Raw genomic sequence first — 22252 nt, forward strand, 5'->3', positions numbered from 1 at the left:
GGTGCGTTAGCGTATGTCGCATGTGAACATCACATTATATGGTTTACTCAGCATTTTCTTCACTTGGAAAATTTTCGTTTAAATAGGTCCCAGATTTAAAGATATAAGATCAATGTCATGAAATTGACCTCAAGGGGTTCTAGTGAATATGTTGGTCGTTAAACCCAACTTAAAGTTCAGGATACTGACACTACTAAAACTACCAAACAGGACGACGTACCTGCTGAGGTCTACTTTACATTCCCATACTACAACTACTGCTGCTGCTGCTGTTGCTGCTGTTGCTGCTGCTGCTCTACAACAACAACAACAACAACAACAACAACTACTACTACTACTACTACTACTACTACTACTACTACTACTACTACTACTACTACTACTACTACTACTACTACTACTACTTTGTATTGCTGCTCAGTGCTACTACTTTGTACTGCTGCTGCTACCACTACTAACACTATATATATGTACTGCTGCAACTACTATACTGTGTACCACTGCTTATGCTGCTACAATAATATTAACACTGTGTACTGCTGCTGCTGTTACTACTCAGTACTGCCGGTTAAGACTATGTACTCAGTGCTGCTGCTGTTGCTCAGTGCTGCCGGCTGCCCAGTGCTGCTGATGGTGATGATTCGATTATTGTTACTACTAACACTGTGTAACACGTACTGCTGTTGCTGCTGCTCAGTACTGCTGCTACTCGATCGGGGCTGCTGCTGCAATGCTTCTGATTGTGCCCGCCGCATCGGCTGCTGCTGCTTTATATATATATATATATACATACTGCCGTGCTAGTATCACGACAATAGGCAACACATGTCTCTATTTCCATATGGCCATAGCCACTGCATGTATGCATATTCGAAAAAGGAAGTATACTCTCTAGTAATAGTCCACTTTCATGGTCACAACACCAGCTTATATAGTGGCTTATATTAAACCGAAGAACCGCAAAAAATGTGTCCTGCGCGGCGTTGAACTGACACCGAAAGACAGCCGACATGCATAACAGAAACGTGATGGAAACACAGCCGGGATCATAACCATGATTGGACATTCATTTACTAGTATATAACCTCTATTCACAAAAGTGATTTTCCAAGGAGAATGAGATTAGGAGACTGAGCCAGTGTATTTGTATATGTGTGTGTGTGTGTGTGTGTGTGTGTGTGTGTGTGTGTGTGTGTGTGTGTGTGTGTGTGCGCGCGCGCGCGCGCGCGCGTGCGTGCGTGCGTGCGTGCGCGCGCGAAATAACACTGATACATAAAGTATAGGCTTATTAATCCAGATTCCAAGAAAAATATTTTTCAAACACCATCGCATCCAGCTTTTTATGAAAGTCATGAACTGAGCAGTGAAATTGGCCACAAAAGAAAAGAATGGACTTCGAATATAGTTTTCACACAAATTTATTATGTATGTAAATTTTTTTATCATGAATTATTTCAATTAATTGAAACAATCTACTTTCGATTTCAGAAATACACTTTTGCGACATGCCAAAAAGAGATATGCTATTTCCGTCAAGTGAAAACAAAAACAGGGAAACAGCTTGTCGAAGATTGATTCTGTGTAGTTTCTGCAGTTGGATATTTGAGCCGAACCTTGGTCCATTTCACAGTTTTTGTTTAATTGTTTAAAAGCAAAAGCCAGAAGAAATAATAAATCGTGATGGCTACTTCACGCATTGATACATCTGCGAAAATCTCGGCTGCCACAACAACACACGTCAGTTTCATGTGTCAGAAATGCAGACAACCACTGAAACTAGACGACACTTTCCGAAAGCTCAACCAGTCGTTGATATCGGAACTGAGTGGTAAGTGAACACAGTCGGGCAGGATCATCGTGACCCGTACGTTTCAATGCACAAATGGGTTAACTGCACTAAACACCTTTCCGTCAAAAGGTTGGGACCGATCTGATGAAATTTTCAGTCATGAAAGGAACTGTCTGATTGGCAAGTTTATGTAGAAGTACATTCCCTATAACTCTATATTCAGTAGAACCGACTGTCCTTTGATGGTAAAAGTCATCGAGTAAAGACTTAAATTGAAGAAAAGGTGTCCAGATCAATGCATCAGTCCAAAGCATCAGTCAATGCTTTCAAGAACAGGCTCGATGCACACTGGAAGGAGCTCCCTGCAAAATTTGACCCAGACTGTTATCATTAGTTACAACTGTCGACATCTTGTACCATGTATGCAATTCAGTTGTACTAGTGAGAAGACCTGTGAACAAGCTCCAAAGAGCTTCAACACGGAAGCAAACCATAAACCAGATCACAGTAAACATTAAACCCTCTGCTTTTTTTTTTCTCGGGCACAGCGATTTGCTGGCCTGCAGTTTCACTTAGGTTGCTGCAGGGCCTTGGGCCTGAAGGCCTGAGTGCAGCTCTGCATGCAGTTGCGCCTTAACCGTTAGGGCCAAAATTATTTTCCCTCCTTTCTTCTCTCTCCCTCTCCACAGCTGCGCACCTCCCCACATGTCAATAATAGCCAGACTAACGGCTGATGGACATTGCAGGAAGAAGAAGAAGAAATAAATGGGAAGGGGACTTTATGTTAGTCAACATGTTAAGAATTTGATGTTTTTCATGTGACGTGATTATCATGAACAAAAGTTGTCAGTCGACCAAGTGAGATGCAAGGTCCTGCACATTAATTAAGCGCTGAGCCTTTGATTATGGCTCTCTCCAGTAAGCAGTTAATGGAATCAGACATGCAACATGCACTCTGTCCCACCACCAGAAACTAGTTCTGAGTAAGCAACTGTTTAGGATAAATTGCTTGTTGTGTTATTCACTACTGTCACTCTGCAGTCTGCTTGGCAAAATAGAGAATGCAAGTTTGTCTGAATGTGTCTGTGTCTGTGCCCCTGTGTGTGTGTGTGTGTGTGTGTGTGTGTGATATGTATGACGTGTGTGTGACTGTGTTTGAGTGTATGTGTCACTGTGTGTGTGTGACGTATGGCATGTGTGTGTGTGTGATACTGTCACTAGTGTCAGTCTCTGTGTGTGTGATGTGAGACATGTGTGTCTGTGTGTGTGTGTGTGTGTGTGTGCGTGCGTTCGTGCGTATATGTGTGTGTGTGTGTGTGTGTGTGTGTGTGTATGACTGTGTTCTACTCTGCATGTGGGGTAGGTGTGTGTGTTCAGTTATTTTACTCATCACTGATATTATGTATATTATATGTTTGACTATGATTTATATTTTGCTATTCTGCTTGCAGTACCACTCAGTAGTGCCAGTGAAGAGAGTCAGGAGAGCATCACACGGCCTTTTCAACAGCTATCGGTACTACAGGAACATGTTTGTCTGTTAACGATATAAAATTAAACAGCACACTTACATGCTCATGCTGATGACAGTGAGAAGGTAGGAAAGGGTAGGGGACAGCTGAAGACATATGGGGAGAGAAAGAGGGAGAGAGGGAAGGAGGAGAGAGAGAGAGACAGAGACATTGACAGACTGACAGACAGACACACGAACACACAGACAGACATGCAGTGGCTCACACACACACACACACACACACACACACAGGGAGGGAGAGAGAGAGATAGAGAGAGAGCCCATTATGTAAAGAAGAGGCAAAGCTTTCAGTGCCAAGTTCAAGACTATTGTGTGGATTAGTTATAGTTCATATATAGTTATTATGGTTATAGATTTGTCCAGGTTTATTTAAACCCTCAGTTAACGACCCAGAAGGGCAGAACACAAGCACACATCCCCTCTTCCCCAACCTTCTCAGTGCTTCTACTTCCCGCACTCTCTCCCCCTCCCCTCATTCTAGCTCTCTCTCTCTCTCACACACAAACACTCACACACACACACACACAAACAGCCACTTGCACACATACACATGCACATGCTCATAAACACGCACACACACATAAACACGCACACGTACACATGCACACACACATGCTAACACACATGCACACACAAACACACACACACACACACACACACACACACACACACACACACACATAGAGACATGAGAAGCCTAATTAACAGCCTTTTGTTCAATCAGTCGAATATGAAACAGCTGATGATCATGAATGATCATTTCAGTTTAAAACAACGCATGTTGCTCTTTTCAGTGCAAAAAAAACAACAACAAAACAAATGCTGTTGTTTTGTTTCTTTCAGTTGGCACAGTATGCAGAAGATCCAAACATCACAAAGCACAAAGTGCCATCAGCAAGGTCAGTAATTTTACAGTTGTGACAGTGATTGTGATATGTTGATGATGGTAATAACAATGATAATAATGGAAAAAAAGAGCAAATTATGGCATTGGTGACATGCTGTTGATAGCACCATGTTCTGAGGGCAGTGGGTTGGGTGTTGGACTTCTTATCCAGTGTTCACTAGTAATGATCAGGATTCCATTTCAGCATGGTGGGTGTGTCCTTGGGAAAGGCATTTTACTTCCATTATCCTCACTCCACCCAGGTGTGAATGGGTTCCTTGCTTCAACTGGGGGAAGGTTAAAATGGCAGAAGTAGAGGACTGGGCCCCACCATCCAGAGCCAAGCCCTGGACGCTGTGGATGTGAATTCACTGCCCAGATGGCTGTTCAAGGCTAGAGAACCTTTAACCATAACCTTTTTTTTTCTTAACAGCAGTTTCACAGTTATTTGCTTGTTTGGTGAAACTCAGTTAATCTGTGAAATTATAAAATGTGCATGTGGTGTGTATACATGTGTGTGTGTGTGTGTGTGTGTGTGTGTGTGTGTGTGTGCATGCATGTATATTACTCTGTGTGTGTATGTGTGTGTGTGTGTAATGTGTGTGTGTGTGTGTGTGTGTACAGAGGAGAGCTGTCAGACAGCTGTGACTTCACATTCCTGGAAGATCCAGGGTCTGGAAACATGGAGCATTTGAGTCACAGATTTATGGTTGGTTATTCTTTTTTTTTTTTTTCAATCTCAAATTTTAAACATGCATGTACACATATATGTGTGAGCGTGTGTATATGTGTTGGGTGTAGGGTAGGGATTTGAAGGAGGATATATTTACATTTTTGTGTATGGGGTGGGGGTTTAAACAAATTGAAGGAGGCTGTATTGTTACATTTTTGTGTGTGTGGAGTTGAGTCTGTGAAAGCAAGTGTGTGTTTGTGAGTGCACATGTGTGTGTCAGTGAGTGTGTGTGTGTACATATATATAATTCATGTCTAATTTATTATTATTGGTTATCTATTTTGTTTTATTTTTATCCTTTTTTCACCGTTTGGTAGGCTTTCATCTTTCAAGTCATGACCAGCACTTTAGGTCTATGTGTAGGTCAGGCATCTGCTTCGCTCACAACCCCACCCCAACCCTTTGTTTTCTTCAAGTAGATGTTGTGTATCGTGTAGGGTGTATGGATTAGTCTGCATGCTTTGACACCTTGAAACTGGAACCGAAACTCTGTATGTCTGTAAGTGTATGAGTGTGTGTGTGAGTGCATGAATGTGTGTGTGTGTGTGTGTGTGTGCATGCGTGCGCACGCATGTGAGTGAAAACATGCTGTAGTAACATGTAGTTAACAGTGCTGTGTTGGTCAGAGTGAAATTGCATGACATGTCTTTGGTCTGTTGCAGGTATCGAACGCTCTGTTCGACTTCATGTCCGGACAGTCGGAGATTGACCACCCTCTCTGTGAGGTCAGTGCCACAGCAGCATGCACTCTGCCCTTTAACCCCTTGACTTCTGAACCTCGTGACATGGGATCAGTGTGGCATGAGTCTGAAAGGCAGTTACTACATTTTTGTGTGATTATCAGTTGTGTTACTGATTTTGCTGAACAAAAATAATGCATCCACAAGAGGGGAGAAATCCAAATACAGAGGGTTGACTGTTATTCTGACCTGTGAGCTCTGTCTTATCATAGTGAGGTGACAGCCCTTCACTGACGTCCTGACCTGTAAGCTCTGTCTTCTCATAGTGAGGTGATAGCCCTTCACTGACGTCCTGACCTGTGAGCTCTGTCTTCTCATAGTGAGGTGACAGCCCTTCACTGACGTTCTGTCCTGTAAGCTCTGTCTTATCATAGTGAGGTGACAGCCCTTCACTGACGTCCTGACCTGTGAGCTCTGTCTTCTCATAGTGAGGTGATAGCCCTTCACCGACGTCCTGACCTGTGAGCTCTGTCTTATCATAGTGAGGTGATAGCCCTTCACTGACATCCTGACCTGTGAGCTCTGTCTTCTCATAGTGAGGTGATAGCCCTTCACTGACATCCTGACCTTTGAGCTCTGTCTTCTCATAGTGAGGTGATAGCCCTTCACCGACGTCCTGACCTGTGAGCTCTGTCTTATCATAGTGAGGTGACAGCCCTTCACTGACGTCCTGACCTGTGAGCTCTGTCTTATCATAGTGAGGTGATAGCCCTTCACTGACGTCCTGACCTGTGAGCTCTGTCTTATCATAGTGAGGTGATAGCCCTTCACTGACGTCCTGACCTGTGAGCTCTGTCTTATCATAGTGAGGTGACAGCCCTTCACTGACAAGCATGATCAGCAGCAGTAGACAAGGGGTTTACAGTCATGATTTGTGTCTGGTACATCAGGTTGCATATTCTGGTTAAAAAAAAAAAAAAAATTCAAACAAGCAAGTCAGTGCAACAGCTAGGTACCAAACCAGATAAGTGAACTATCATCCAAGCAACCAGTCAGCCTATTGAGGGCACTGTAACAAAGGTATACCAGCAAATGAACCCAATGACTGTCTAGTCAAATAGACTATTCAAGCAAGCAAGATTACAAATCAGCAAGCAAGTAGGTGTTGAGAAAGGATGCATATAAGTTGTACTTATGACAGTGTGTAAGTATAATGTCAGATACTTCTTACCAGATTCTAGGTTCACCAGTGTAAACAAACTGTGTAAATGAAGCTCACTTTTGGTTCAGTCTGGTTTTTTGCCTATGCAATTGTCTTTGTGTTGTGTTTTTTTTGTTTGTGTGTGTGTGTGTGTGTGTGTGTGTGGTGATGGTGCATTTTCTTTTAAACTACTGTTTTTAATTACATCGACTTTTGGCTTGATTCTAGACATTGAGATGTCCTTTCCTGACATTTCCATAGGTCCTATGAGAATTATGATGCGCAGCTGTGCAGAAAAATCTGAAAATGTTTGAATAGGAGAAATAATTATGGGATGAGTACGACACAGACAGACCTGTAAGGACCAGACTAGCATTAGTGAGTGAGATAGTTTGCCTGCTTGCTGTTGACCCAGGAAGAAGAACATCAGTTATATCGACACCTTGAACTCTCTGTTCCATGTCTCTGAAGGAGTGTACAGACGCTTTGCTTGACAAACTTGACCAGGAGCTAAAGCAGACAGAGGATGAATGTCGGGACTACAGGTGGGTTGTGTTCATGGTTTTTTGAAACGTGTGTGTGCAGTTGAAAAAAAGGGTGACTGCTGGACCTTTTGAAATGAAGTTAAACAAGAGAGGCAAGGCCTTCAAGACTCACTTGTGATACACTTAAAAAAAAAATCCAAGCTTTTTATGTATTGAGTATAATTTCAAAATGTAATGTTTAAGATGAGAAAGATCAGTTTAAAGCAAATTAACTCCCCTAGCTTTAATTACAGAGTAATTTCCCTTTTTTACACTCTGCACCAAAACGTTTGCAAAATAAATAAAACTTCCATGCTTAGCAAAAGAAGTTCCTGTTTGAACAGAAAATGATAATAATGACTGTTCTTGTTGTTGGGTCAGAATGTCAGATCAAAGTGCCCAGTTTAGAGAATACAAAAAATATAAATTTAACAGTAAATGCAGTTTGCATATAATTAGGCTTCATTTTTTTATTTTTTTGTGCCCATCCCAGAGGTGCAATATTGTTTTAAACAAGATGACTGGAAAGAACTGAATTTTTCCTATTTTTATGCCTAATTTGGTGTCAACTGACAAAGTATTTGCAGAGAAAATGTCAATGTTAAAGTTTACCACTGACACACAGACACACACACACACACACACACACACAGACAACCGAACACCGGGTTAAAACATAGACTCACTTTGTTTACACAAGTGAGTCAAAAATGATAATGGGTGTTGAAAAATCCAAGCTATCGTAAGATGAAGATAAAACAATGTTTCGGGTCTTTGACTCTTTATCAAGTGGTACCACAAGCCTGGAAACGACCTTTGATTTTACACCACCTATTATTATTCTTAACTTGTGTGTGCAGTGTTGCTTGTTTTTATGATGATGTTATATACAAGTCTGATTACCGTAAAGTTTGGTCTATAAGCCGCGACTTTTTACCCCAGCTTCAATCTCTGCGGCTTATACAATGATGCAGCTTATTTGAGGATTTTAACGATCTCGTGACTGTCACATTCTCATCTATTCTTAGCTGCCCTTCAACTCACCAAAATCATGATTTCTGCCCATGAATTTTTGGATGAGTTTCAGGATAGTGTGCTAACTGTTCACGTTTTATAAATCAAATCCCCACACATTAAAGCCTTCAGATCAGCATTCAGTTCTACTCTGCTCAAGCGTACACCCTCATCATGCCGAAAATGCGACGTAATGCCTATGATGCAGCCTTCAAATTGAAAGCAATTGACCTAGCAGACGACAGTGCAAGCGGTGAACCAGCAGCAACCTCCACTTTGCATTCATGTTCATGAAGTGAAAGCGAGGCTGAAATCAGTGATAAGATGGCGGGGGAAGCTGTGCTGGTTCTCTTCAACTCGGACACTGAAGACGAAGATTTCAGTGGATTCAGTGAGCAGGATGACGTTGAATAAATGTGACTGTCCCTAAATTCTGAATCTTATTTTCGTTGTGTTTTTTTTTTTGTGTGTCACTAACAGAATTTTCGCTTGCTTTTCTTTGTATTGTTCCCGCTTGTGTTTATTTCATAACCTGCAGTATTGACAGCTTTTCTGTAGTATCAGTATGTGTTCCGGTACTGGAAATAAGTGCGGCTTATAAGCCATTGCGGCTTATGTTTGTATGAAGTTCAATTTTTTCCAAAATTTAGTGAGCGCGGCTTATATACCAGTGCGCTCAATAGACCGAACTTTACGGTATATATCCTTTACTTCTGTCTTGATCGCCATGTTTAATTTGTAATGTTTATGAGTTGATGATATAAATGATAAAATATCTTCCTTTTTTGTTCAATTTTGTTTGTATTTTAGTGCATAAATATTGTAAGAGGTATGTGCTTTGTGTGTGTGTGTGGAAGGGGAGGAGGGGTATGGGTTTTTGGGGGGAGCGGGGGGTGAGGGGTGAGAGAGAAATGGTGAGAGAGGAACAGGGTTTTTAGTGGTTTATATCATATTATGTGTTTTACTGTTAATGTACATGTGTACATGCATACTGACTGATTGCTTTTTTTTTTTTTTTAAAGATGCATGTGTACACTTGTCTGTATTAATAATGATGATAAGATTATATAAAAAGTATGCAACAATTGACCGGTTATTTAACAAGATTTTTGTGGTTTTAACTGTTCTGCTGCTGTTGACGTTTATACAGAGATTTCTTGGATCAGCTCAACACATCGGAGGATAGTGAGGACGAAGCTGCTCTGGATGAGGAACTCAAACAGGTACTGTGTGCTCCCCACACAATCTCAGGATTCTGGATTAATTATCCTGTATGTGCAACCGCAAGCGACGGGGAAACTTAACTTGATTATCTTATACACGGAGTGTTGGTCTGGAGGTAACGTGTCTGCCTAGGAAGTGAGAGAATCTGAGTGCACTGGTTTGATTCCCAAGGTCACCAATATTTTCTCCCCCTCCACTAAACCTTGAGTGGTGGTCTGGATGCTAGTCATTTGGATGAGACAGTAGACCGAGGTCCCGTGTGCAGCATGCATTTAGTGCACGTAAAAGAACCCACATCAACAAAATTGTTGTCCTTGGCAAAAACAGTCGATTTCATTGTATTTTCTGGGTTTTTCCACATCTGAAAGCAATATCAGCCACTAATCAAGGACAGTGACTTAATGAAATAGTAATAATAATATTAATGATATTAAGAATAATGATAATAATAATGGGTTTTTGTTTTTGGGTGTTTTTTTGTGGCCTCAAGTATTATGATAATAATGTTGATGATAATATTGATGATGACGACCATGATGATGATGATAGCTTAAGAAACGACAGCAGCCACTGATTAACTTTAAGTTGAAGGACAACAATATTGGTGATGATAATGATAATAAAAATGATGAATGAATAATGATGATGCTGATGATTATGATGATGATAGCTTAAGAAACAACATCAGCCACTGATTAACGTTATGCTGAAGGACAATATTGTTAGTGATAATAATGATAAGGATGATAATGACAACAATAATAACAACAACAATAACAATGATGATAATGATAACAACAGTGATAATAATGATAAGAAGAAGAATGACAATAATGATGATGAATTGATGATAGTGTTCAGACTAATATCATCATCTTAGTTGAACAGACTATAAACAAATAAACGAACAAGTGATGATAGTGATTGATAATGATGATGATGACGGTGACTGGAAGAGGAAGAGGGAGAACCCTGATGATAACAACACGATGTGAACTGTGTGGCGACAGTTGCGGGGAGAGGAGGAGCGTCTGACGCAGGAGCTGGAGAGGGTGGAGGAGGAGCAGCAGAAGGTGGAGCATCAGTTCGCCCTGCAGAAAGAGGAGGCCAGCAAACTGGAGGACTCGCAGGCCAAGTCAGTCACACTCCTGGGACGTTTTTGTTCTTTAGTTTTTTTTAACGTCTTTTCACTGTAAGTGATATTAGACGAGGGAAGGAAAAAAAATCGAGTGGGAGGAGGGGGAGGGGAGACGGGGGAGGAGGGGGGGTGGGGGGGGGAATTACTGTGTACGCATACGAGTGTGTGTGTGTGTGAAAATTATTGATATAAGTTTTGTTTAAAAAATAGACAAAAAAAACATAACAGTATAACATATTTCTAATGAAAAACTAACAACTATAACAGCGAACCAACTGGACTATTTAACAAGGACGTTTTGTCATCATAGTAATAATGATAAAAGTAGTACTAGCAGCAGCAGCAGCAGCAGCAGCAATACAAGTAGTAATGATAATAATAACAGTAGTGATAATGATGATAATGATATTGATGATAAGATGCTGATGATTATGATGATAATAATAATAATTATAGTGATTATGATCATGATCATGATGATAATAATAATAATGATGATACTAACAGTACAACTATAGTACAATAGTATCTGAGATCTTGTATCTTAATGATAATAATAACAGTAGTGATAATGATGATAATGATCATGATGATAAGATGCTGCTGCTGCTGCTGATAATAATAATAATGATCATGATCATGATGATAATAATAATGATGATGATACTAACAGTACAACTATAGTACAATAGTATCTTAGGTCTTGTATCTTCAGGAAGGTGGAAGTTGCACAGTATTGTGTGTTAACTGAAAAGGAATCCCTCCCCGCCTCCTCCCCCACCCCAAAAAAATGTGAGCAGTTCTTGCTTTATGAATATTGTTTGCGGCCGGGTGACTGTCCCCTCAATGGATGTAGGCTCAGCACTCATGGACTGCTGTGGTGTGTTGCAGGAGGGTAGTGGCAGAGTGGATAAGACACTTATGTGCCCTTGCTGTGCCTGTGAGGGTCTGGGTTTCTTCTTCTGCGTTCACTCCTATGCACACGAGTGGGCTTTTACGTGTATGACCGTTTTTACCCCGCCATGTAGGCAGCCATACTCCATTTTCGGGGGTGTGCATGCTGGGTATGTTCTTGTTTCCATAACCCACCGAACGCTGACATGGATTACAGGATCTTTAACGTGTCTAAGGGGGAAGGTGGCAGAATGGTTAAGACGCTCAGCTGCCAATACAGAGAGTCCGTGAGGGTGTGGGTTCGAATCCCGCTCTCGCCCTTTCTCCTAAGTTTGACTGGAAAATCAAACTGAGCGTCTAGTCTTTCGGATGAGACGATAAACCGAGGTCCCGTGTGCAGCACGCACTTGGCGCACTGAAAAAGAACCCATGGCAATGAGAGTGTTGTCCTCTGGCGAAATTACGCAAAATGAAATCCACTTTCATAGGTACACAAATATGTAAGCATGCACTCAAGGCCTGACTAAGCGCGTTGGGTTATGCTGCTGGTTAGGCATCTGCTCAACAGATGTGGTGTAGCGTGTATGGATTTGTCCGAACGCAGTGACGCCTCCTTGAGAAAGTGAAACTGAAACTGAAACTAACGTGTGTATTTGATTTTCTGCGTGCGTATACACACGAAGGGGGATCAGGCACTAGCAGGTCTGCACATATGTTGACCTGGGAGATCGTAAAAATCTCCACCAGGCGCCGTCACCATGATTCGAACCCGGGACCCTCGGATTGAAAGTCCAACGCTTTAACCACTCGGCTATTGCGCCCGTCAGGTCTTGGTTTGAATCCCGGTCTTGCCCTTTCTCCCAAGTTTGACTGGAAAATCAAACTGAGTGTCTGAATCATTTGGATGAGACGATAAACGGAAATCCTGTGTGCAGTACGCACTTGGGGCACTGGAAAAGAATCCAAGGCAACAGAAGTGTCGCCCTGGTAAAATTCTGTAGAAGAAACACACTTTTAATTACACATACTTAACCATGACCCAACTAGTGCAGACTCTGGCAGGGTTTGACATTCCTGTCCTGTGCAGACTACTATCCGCCTATGCGGAGAAAACGAAAGTAACTACGGCTGATAACCTCCCGGAAGTAGGTAACCTCCCCTTTGCCCCCCTGACTAGTGCCCTCTTTTTCTGGCAGCCATCATGACTCCTGTTCCTGTGCTCTTCATACGGCTAAGTTTTTTTTTGTATTTTCTGTCTGTCTGTCGATTCACTGGCATTCTTGTTTTTTGTCAAATTATGTCTCCAACCAGGTCATATAATTATGTAGCTTGATTGGGCGATATCGCTAAAATTAAGGTGCGATTGCAATCGATTCACTGACACTCTGGGCCCTCTACTCCTGGCCCTCTCAACAACGCCAACCCGCCTGCCTCCTCCACTTCCTATGCTCCCTCCAGTCGACTCCAGACCTCCACCACCTCCTACACCTCCTCTGGTGACTTCTAGAGGTTTGTTGCCCCACACTTTGATAGGCACACAAATACATGCATATACTCTAGGCCTGACTAGCGTGTTTGGTTTTGCTGCTGGTCAGGCATCTGTTTAGCAGATGTGGCATAACGTATATGGATTTGTCTGAACGCAGTGACACCTCCTTGAGAAACTGAAACTGTGGTGTGTTCCTGCAGGTACTACCGGGACTATGCAGACCTGAAGCGGCACAGGATGGAACTGGAAGATGAGCAGATAAGGTGAACACCCTCCCCAACTTTTTTCACTTCATCTGTATGGATTTGTATGGTAGTCAGTTGTGTCCTACAAAGACAGAATACAGAACACAGAATACTTCAACATGAGAAATTCATTTGTGGTGAAAAACACATAAACAGTACACAAGAATCACAGTCATTCAACATGTATATGTAAAAGATATAAAATGCTTTGATGTCTGCCTAGAACAAATCTTGCATACAATCAATAATTACAGTAGACAACGACAACAGAAACCCTTAAAATGTAACTCAAGTAAATCATGCAAGCAACATCACAGCCATACACACGCAATAACAATCAAATCACAGTTAACGGATAGGCATGGAACAGCGTACTAAAAGTAGACATATGGTACCCAGATACAATTCAACAGTACAGCAGTGGAGGCAGCTGGTGTCCCGACTATCTGGGCTAGAATTTGATTGTAGTGGAGCGTGCCTTGCCCAAGTTACATCCCCACTCTCTCAGCCAAGATAGTGTCCGGACAGTTGGCATTAGGATGATTCTCAAAAGCCAACCAGCCCACAAGGTTGCAGCACTAAGAGCCAGTGCAGTTTTGCCTCCTAGTTTGGGAGTCATATTCCTTCACGAAAGACAAAGTGTAAATGAATTCTCCCATTGCAGTGGAAATTCAACTGGTCATACGTCTCTCACTTTGCTGTTGGCACAGTTGTAAGCTCTGATATAAGCTGAGTGTTTAGCCGGGTTACTTCAACTACTGCATAAAAAATTAGCCCACAACAAAATTTAAACTATACTTGTATCTATAACTGTTTTGTTTTTTTGGTTTTTTTTTAATATGTACTGCACATAAAAAGAATAAAACAGAACAAGTGTTCACACAAGGTTAATGATGCAGAATAAAGCCATTTACTATAAGAAGTACTGGACCTTGAGTGGTGATCTGAGTGCTAGCCTTTCGGGTGAAATGAAAAACTGAACTCCCATGTGCTCATTACAACAAAAGAGTTGTCCCTGGCAAAAGTCTGTAGAAAAATCCATTTGGACAGTAAAACAAAAACACACTTGCAGTCAGAAAACATGTTGGGGGGAGTGGGCAGGGGGGGGGGGCGTGGGGGGAGGAAGGGTAGTGCAGTACTGTTGCAATGCACTCTCCCCTTGGGGTAGTAGCCTGAATTTCACACATTGAGAAATTTGTTGTGACAGTCAGGTAATACAATACAGCACAATACAGTACAGTACAGTACAATGTAATGCAATGCAATACAATACAATACAATACAATGCAATGCAACACAACACAAACCAAGGCATCTCAACGCAATGCAATACAATACAATACCATACCAGACAATACAAGGCAATTCAACGCGGTGCAGTGGAACAGAAGTCAACTCAACACAACACAGTATCTTTATTGACAGTCAGAGCAGAGTGTGAGCATTCACTGACAGTGGTGGCTGTGTGTTGGTGGTGTCTGCAGCATTGAGAACCAGATGCAGTTTGCCACTGCCCAGCTCAACAAGCTGAAACAAGTCAATGTGTTCAACTCCACTTTCCACATCTGGTCAGTATCGATAGGGACTCTGTGTGTGTGTGTGTGTGTGTGTGGGTGGGGTGGGGTGGGGGGGTGTTTCTGAGTTTCTGAGTCACTGAAGATGAAGTGCAAGTGATCAGTATTTGTCCTTTGTATTCCAGAATCAAAGACAAACCTAGGCATTTATCTCTTTTATGTGATGAAAATGCAAAACAATTTCCATGGGCAATGTAGGAACAATAATGCCTCTTGTTAGTTTAAAATAAAAAAAAAAATAAAAAATAAAAAATCTGAAGATCTGTATCTTTGAAAGGTTTACTTTCTTGCATGCATGGCATGTTCATGTGGGTTTTTTTTCATTTTATTTAACTTTCAGTTTCCTTTTTTTGACTCACTTGTGTAAACAAAGTGAGTCTATGTTTTAACCCGGTGTTCGGTTGTCTGTGTGTGTGTGTCTGTGTATCTGTGTGTCCGTGGTAAACTTTAACATTGACATTTTCTCTGCAAATACTTTGTCAGTTGACACCAAATTAGGCATAAAAATAGGAAAAATTCAGTTCTTTCCAGTCATCTTGTTTAAAACAATATTGCACCTCTTGGATGGGCACACACACAAATAAAAAATGAAGCCTAATTATATGCAAACTGCGTTTACTGTTATATTTTTTTGTATTCTCTACACTTGGCACTTTGATCTGATATTCAGACACAAGAAGAAGAGCAGTCATTATTATCATTTTTTGTTCAAACAGGAACTTCTTTTGCTAAGCATGGAAGTTTTATTTATTTTGCAAATGTTTTGGTGCAGATAGTAAAAAAAGGGAAATTACTCTGTAATTAATGCTACGGGTCTTAATTTGCTTTAAACTGATCTTTCTCATCTTAAACATTACATTCTTTTCTTTTCTTTTCTTTTTTCTTCTCCCAAGCTTATCCATCATATTTAATACAGAGCACTTTTCAACCATTTTTAAAATCTCTTGTTTTCCCTCCTAATGATTCCTTTACAGGATAAAGCGTGAAGCACAAGTGAGTCTTGAAGGCCTTGCCTCTTGTTTTTGTTGTTGTTGTTGTTTCTGGGGGCCAGAGGAATGAAAATTTCTTGTTCTGTTCTGTGAGTGTTGGTGTCTAGTGTACTGGGTTGGTGGGAAGTGTTCTTTCTGTGGAGTTCAACGTTTTTGCTGTTTTAGTTTTAGTTTCTCAAGGAGGTGTCTCAGTCTTTGGACAAATCCATACATGCTACACCACATCTCGTGCTTAGTCAGTCTTTGAGTGCATATTTGTGTATGTATCAGAGCAGATTTCTTCTGCAGAGTTTTGCCGGAGGACAACATTTTTGTTGCCATGGGTTCTTTTTCAGTGCTTCATGTGTTTGCTGCACACGGGACATCATTTTATTGTCTCATCCGAACGACTAGATACTCAGTTTGATTTTCCATTCAATCCTGGGAGAAAGGTCAAGTGTAAGACTTGAACCCTGACCCTCACGGACACTGTATTGGCAGTTGATCGTCGTTAACCATTCTACCACCTTCCTCCTGTAAGGTATTTGTATTTGTATTTCTTTTTATCACAACAGATTTCTCTGTGTGAAATTCGGGCTGCTCTCCCCAGGGAGAGCGCTTCGCTATACTACAGCGCCACCCTTTTTTTTGTGTGTGTATTTTTTCCTGCGTGCAGTTTTATTTGTTTTTCCTATCGAAGTGGATTTTTCTGTAGAATTTTGCCAGGAACAACCCTTTTGTTGCCGTGGTTTTTTTTACGTGCGCTAAGTGCATGCTGCACACGGGACCTCATCCGAATGTCTAGCGTCCAGACCGCCACTCAAGGTCTAGTGGAGGGGGAGAAAATATCGGCGGCTGAGCCGTGATTCGAACCAGCGTGCTCAGATTCTCTCTCGCTTCCTAGGCGGACGCGTTACCTCTAGGCCATCACTCCACGAATGCAGAAAGAAATATGTAACCCCATGGGAAGTGTACAGTCTGTTGAGTGTGCACAATGTTGTTGTTGTTGTTTTTTTTAGCAGAGTACAAATGCAGGAAGGAAGAAAGAAATGTTGAACCCAGTGGGATGTGTGCAGTCTGTGGGAGTTTTTTTTTTTTTTTTTTTTTTTTTTTTTTTTTTTTGCTGCCCCGTCATCTGCACCGTTTCAGTGGCATTACTCCCACACCGCTTATTTAGATTCCCCCATACACGGCCACACCCGGGTTTGTCCGTCGTAGTTCCAGCGTCGGCAGTCCACAAGGAACCATCGATGTTAGGTCGCCAGGAGGCCACACACCAGAGGAGACCCTGCACTGCTGCTGAGTCACTTTGGTGGTGTTCAGTGGTGCCTGTTCTGTTTTAACGTACTTAGGACACCACCTGCTAAGCCCAGTCTGTGGGAGTTTGTGCAACTTTTATATTGCAGAATATGAATGCAGGAAGTGAGAGAATCTGAGCAAACTGGTTCGAATCACACCGGCAGTCACCAGTATTTTCTCCCCCTCCACTAGACCTTGAGATGTTGTCTGGATGCTAGTCACTCGGATGAGATGATAAACCAAGGTCCCGTGTGCAGCATGCATTTAACACATGTAAAAGAATCCACAGCAACAAAAGGGTTGTCCATGGCAAAATTCTGTAGAAAAATCCACTTGGGAGGTAACCTACTTCCGGGAGGTTATCGGCCATAGCTACTTTAGTTTTCTCCGCATAGGCGGATAGTAGTTTGCACAGAACAGGAATCGGACTCCCTGCCGAAGTCTACACGGTATGTTTGATAAACGTAATTTTAGGAAAAAAAATTTCCTTTCGACAGGAAAAACAAAAAATTGCAGGCAGAAAAAAATACATTAAAAAAAAAAGGGTGGCGCTTTGAGTGTTGCAACACTCACTCCCTGGGGAGAGCAGCCCGAATTTCACACAGAGAAATCTGTTGTGACAAAAGAGTAATACAAAAAAACAAAACCAAAAGGAGGAAGAAAGAAGTGTGTAACCCAGTGGCACATGGTGGTGGTGTTTTTCAGGCACAGCGGTCCCTTCGGCACCATCAACGGGTTCCGGCTGGGGCGTCTGCCCAACATCCAGGTGGAGTGGAGCGAGATCAACGCGGCCTGGGGACAGGCAGCCCTGCTGCTCCACTCCCTGGCCCGCAAAGTGGACCTCACCTTTGACAAGTAATTCACCCCATCATTTTTTTTATACGATAAGATAAGATAAGAATAACTTTATTATCTCCAACTGGAGAAATTTGGTCAGGTGCAGCATTATCACAACATAGACAAGTAAACAACATGGGGACCATAACTGTAAAAGTCAACAGCAGTTTTTACGAATATTATGAAGATACAAATGTAAAAAAAACAACAACAAAAAACAAAACAAAGAAAACAAACACATACACCGTTTCATACATACATCCACACACTGCAGGTAATAACTAGTATTCTTAATGTAAAAACAGAAAGAATTAAGAAACATTATTTGAATATAATTATGAACGTAGCCTACTATACTGCACATTATTTTTGTTTTTAGTTATCGGCCGTAGCTACTTTCGTTTTCTCTGCATAGGCGGGTAGTAGTTTGCACAGGACAGGAATGTCAGACCCCTGCCGGAGTCTGCACTAGTGAGTCACGGTAAGTATGTTACTTAAATGTAATTTTAGGAAGAAAATTTCCTTTTTTATTCATTTATTTATTATAACAGTGGAGCGTTGGCCTAGTACTTCACCTTTGACAAGTACATCACCCCTTGATTTTTTTCATATTTTTTATTTTATTTTCATAATAATATAATAATGTAAATTTGTATAGCGCCCTTTCTCTCTAAGAGCTCAGGGCGCTTTACATGAAAGAAAAAGTTCAAAACTACATGAATCATTCATGACCACTCTTTCTCAAAACCCCTCCCTCCTTCCCCGCACCCCCACTCTCCCTCTCTTCATTTGTCCTACATCCAAAGCGAGCTGACAAGAATGGTGTTGGAGAAGAAGGAAGCTGAGAGTGCTGAAAGATAGGTTTCAAAGAGACGAGGTTTTAGTGAAGAGAGAAAGGCAGAGATGTGATCAGATGAACGGATATGATGAGGAAGGTTGTTCCAGATATGAGGAGCAGCAAAAAGGAAAGAACATTCACCATAGGTTCTTGTGGATATGTATAGGCTGTTGTCTCTGTAATTTTTCTCCCTCCCACAGATCCTACTGCTGTGTCTCAGTCCTTGTTGATATTTAATGTGGTAAATTTTAGTGGTAAAAATTCATCATAATTATGTGCAAGAGAGTGCTTCTGTACATTACATTGAGTATGCTTCGTTTGTACCTTAGGATTGTTAGCTATATTAATGAATTACAGTGATTGAAGTTCTTCAACATTACTTACACTGAGTATGTTTCGTTTGTACCTTGGGATTGTTAGCTCTATTAATGAATTACAGTGATCAAAGTTCGTCATCAACATTACTTATATCCAGATGTGAAAGAAACCAAACTGCCCAAAGCAAAAAGGGTTGGCATTTTTCTGCTGCATTTGATATTTTTACTCTTGACCTTTTCAGCCTGTCTGGTATTTACGAATTTGAGTTCTAGCTTTGGTTCGTATTGATGAAGGTGTGAAATATTTGGTACCACAGCTAAGGGGAACAAGTCTCGTTTAGAAAAAACTAAATTCATAGTTGCTGATCTTCCATAACAGAGTTTATTTGAGGAGGAGAAAGAGAAATTGAGAAACAGGTTTGTTCGTTCAAACTGTTGAATGTTTTTAAATTTGTGTGTGTGTGTGTGTGTGTGTGTGTGTTTGTGTTTTTTTTAAAGTTATTTATTTGTTCGTGTGTGTGTGTCTGTGTCTGTGATAGCAGTAACTTTTAGAAAAAACAGATAAACCACCTGAACCAGAATCGAGGCAACACAGGCAAATGTGTGCATGTGAGTTTGTGCGTTTGTACACAAGGGTAGCTGGAAAAGTCGAAGAAGAACAGCTTTAAGCCAGAACACGACGATGGGTTTTCAGGTACCGACTGGTCCCATACGGCAGCTACTCCTACATAGAGAACCTGGAGTGGGAACGGAAGAAGGACATGCCCAAAGAGCTGACCCTGTATGGGTCTGGGGGGTTCAAGTTCTTCTGGGACACCAAGTGAGTCACTTTCCTTTCTGTTAGGGACGCTGCACTGGGATCAGTTTGATGTGGGTAATGTGTTGTGCTGTGTTGTGTTGTGTTGTGTTACACTGCATTGCATTGCATTGCATTGGGTTGGGGGTTCAAGTTCTTCTGGGACACCAAGTCAGTCACTGTTCCTTTCTGTAAGGGACACTGTACTGGGATCAGTTTGATGTGGGTAATGTGTTGTGCTGTGTTGTGTTGTGTTACATTGCATTGCATTGCACTGGGTTGGGGATTCAAGTTCTTCTGGGACACCAAGTGAGTCACTTTCCTTTCTGTCAGGGATGCTGCATCAGGATTGATTTGATGTGGGTAATGTGTTATGTTGTGTTGCAAAACGTTTCATTGCATTGAGTTGTGTTCCATTGCTTTGCATTGTGTTGCAATGCACTGCTTTGAATTGTATTGTATGGAAGGTGGCAGAATGGTTATGACGCTCATCTGCCAATACAAAGAGTCCGTGAGGGTCAGGGTTCCAAACACAGCTCTCGCCCTTTTACCCAAGTTTGACTGGAAAATCAAACTGAGCATTCAGTCATTTGGTTGAGACGATAAACTGAGGTCCCATGTGCGGCACGCACTTGGCACAAAATCCCACTTTTGCCCTTTCTCCCAAGTTTGACAGGAAAACCCCCCCGAAAACGGAGTATGGCTGCCTACATGGCGTGGTAAAAACGGTCATACACGTAAAAGCCCGCTCGTGTATATACGAGTGAACGTGGGAGTTGCAGCCCCCGAACAAAGAAGAAGAAGAGAAGAAGAAGACAGGAAAATGAAACTGAGCGTCTAGTCATTGGGAAGAGATGATAAATCGAGGTCCCGTGTGTAGCATGCACTTTGTGCACTGAAAGAGAACCTATAGTAATGAGAGTGTTGTCTTCTGGCAAAATTCTGTAGAAGAAATCCTCTCTGATAGGAACACAGTTATATATGCATGCACTTAAGGCCTGACTAAGTGTAATGGGTTATGCTGCTGGTCAGGCATCTACTGAGCAGATTTGCTGCAGCATACATAGATTTGTCCGAATGCAGTGACTCCTTGAGAAACTGAAACTGTATTGTATCGTATTGTATTGAATTACATTACATTGTAAAGGTACCGGGTGGTCTGCGGAACTGTGGCTTAACTGTCGGAGACGATTAGTAGAATATCACTTTCCATATTGACCACTCACCACATTTTGCCAACGGCCATACCACGTTGAAAACACCGGTTCTCGTCTGATCACCGAAGTTAAGCAGCGTCAGGCCCGGTTAGTACTTGGATGGGTGACCGACTGGGAACACCGGGTGCTGTTGGCAACCCTTTTCTCAAGGCCTGACTAAGCGCGTTGGGTTACGCTGCTGGTCAGGCATCTGCTTGGCAGATGTGGTGTAGCGTATATGGATTTGTCGGAACGCAGTGATGCCTCCTTGAACTACTGAAACTGAAACTGTAATGTACTGGACTGTACTGTATTTACATGGTACTGCTTTGCATTGAATTTTATTGAATTCCTTTTTGACATAACAGATTTCTGTGTGCGAAATTCCAGTTGCTTTCACTGAGGAGATCACGTCACACAGTGCAGCATAACTTCTTTTTTTTTTCTGTCTGTAAATGTATTTGTTTTAGTATCAAAGTAGATCCAGCAGTAAAATCCACTACAGTTATGAACATAATACTGATGGTTTTTGCAGATTTGATCAGGGTATGGCTGCCTTCCTAAACTGCCTAGAGCAGGTGAGTGATTGCATCTTTTTTGTGCTTGGTGCGAACGTATTTCCTGATATCGGACTTCATTTGAAATATGTTATGACAGATATTCTCACGATGTAAACCGGATAACAAAACAAGTCTTTCAGGTGTAATTTGTTACAAAAAAATATGCAAAGTGGAGGTAACCTACTTCGGGAGGTTATCAGCTGTAGCTACTTCCGTTTTCTCCCCATAGATGGGTAGTAGTTTGCACAGGACAGGAATCAGACCCCTGCCGGTGTCTGCACTGGTGGGTCATGGTAAGTATGTTAGAAAGAAAATTTCCTTTAAAGGCAAAAAAGATACAGGTCCCATACGGCCCAGCCTTTTAGGCCATCAGGGCATTGAATTCACAACCACCGTGTCTAGCGTTCGGCAGATGAAGGTGGGTCCCAGTGGTCTCCTTCCACTGCTGTTTTAACACCTTCCCCAACCAAAGTCAGGTGCCCATTTTGCATTTTGGGGAGTAAGGAGAATGAGAGT

The 22252-nt window shown here is 41.8% G+C and overlaps 1 protein-coding gene and 1 non-coding gene across 2 annotated transcripts in view; both read left to right on the forward strand.

Moving 5' to 3' along the window:
• The first annotated feature begins 1531 nt into the window (after nt 1-1531).
• LOC143293046 (beclin-1-like) overlaps nt 1532-22252 on the forward strand; it is a 35777-nt gene continuing 15056 nt past the window's right edge. Inside the window, exons 1-13 of the mRNA XM_076603876.1 lie at nt 1532-1828; nt 3241-3305; nt 4167-4222; nt 4834-4918; nt 5605-5667; nt 7295-7368; nt 9512-9584; nt 10596-10720; nt 13307-13369; nt 14836-14919; nt 17898-18047; nt 19879-20004; nt 21712-21754. Of these exons, the coding sequence (XP_076459991.1) occupies nt 1681-1828; nt 3241-3305; nt 4167-4222; nt 4834-4918; nt 5605-5667; nt 7295-7368; nt 9512-9584; nt 10596-10720; nt 13307-13369; nt 14836-14919; nt 17898-18047; nt 19879-20004; nt 21712-21754 (1155 nt within the window). The 5' untranslated portion in view covers nt 1532-1680. The remainder of the gene's footprint in view (nt 1829-3240; nt 3306-4166; nt 4223-4833; nt 4919-5604; nt 5668-7294; nt 7369-9511; nt 9585-10595; nt 10721-13306; nt 13370-14835; nt 14920-17897; nt 18048-19878; nt 20005-21711; nt 21755-22252) is intronic.
• LOC143293181 (5S ribosomal RNA) lies at nt 21215-21333 on the forward strand. The gene has a single exon (XR_013056736.1). It is a non-coding gene; the product is annotated as a 5S ribosomal RNA (ribosomal RNA).

The sequence above is a fragment of the Babylonia areolata genome, chromosome 18, assembly GCF_041734735.1.
Source record: "Babylonia areolata isolate BAREFJ2019XMU chromosome 18, ASM4173473v1, whole genome shotgun sequence".
NCBI classification, from domain to species: domain Eukaryota; kingdom Metazoa; phylum Mollusca; class Gastropoda; order Neogastropoda; family Buccinidae; genus Babylonia; species Babylonia areolata.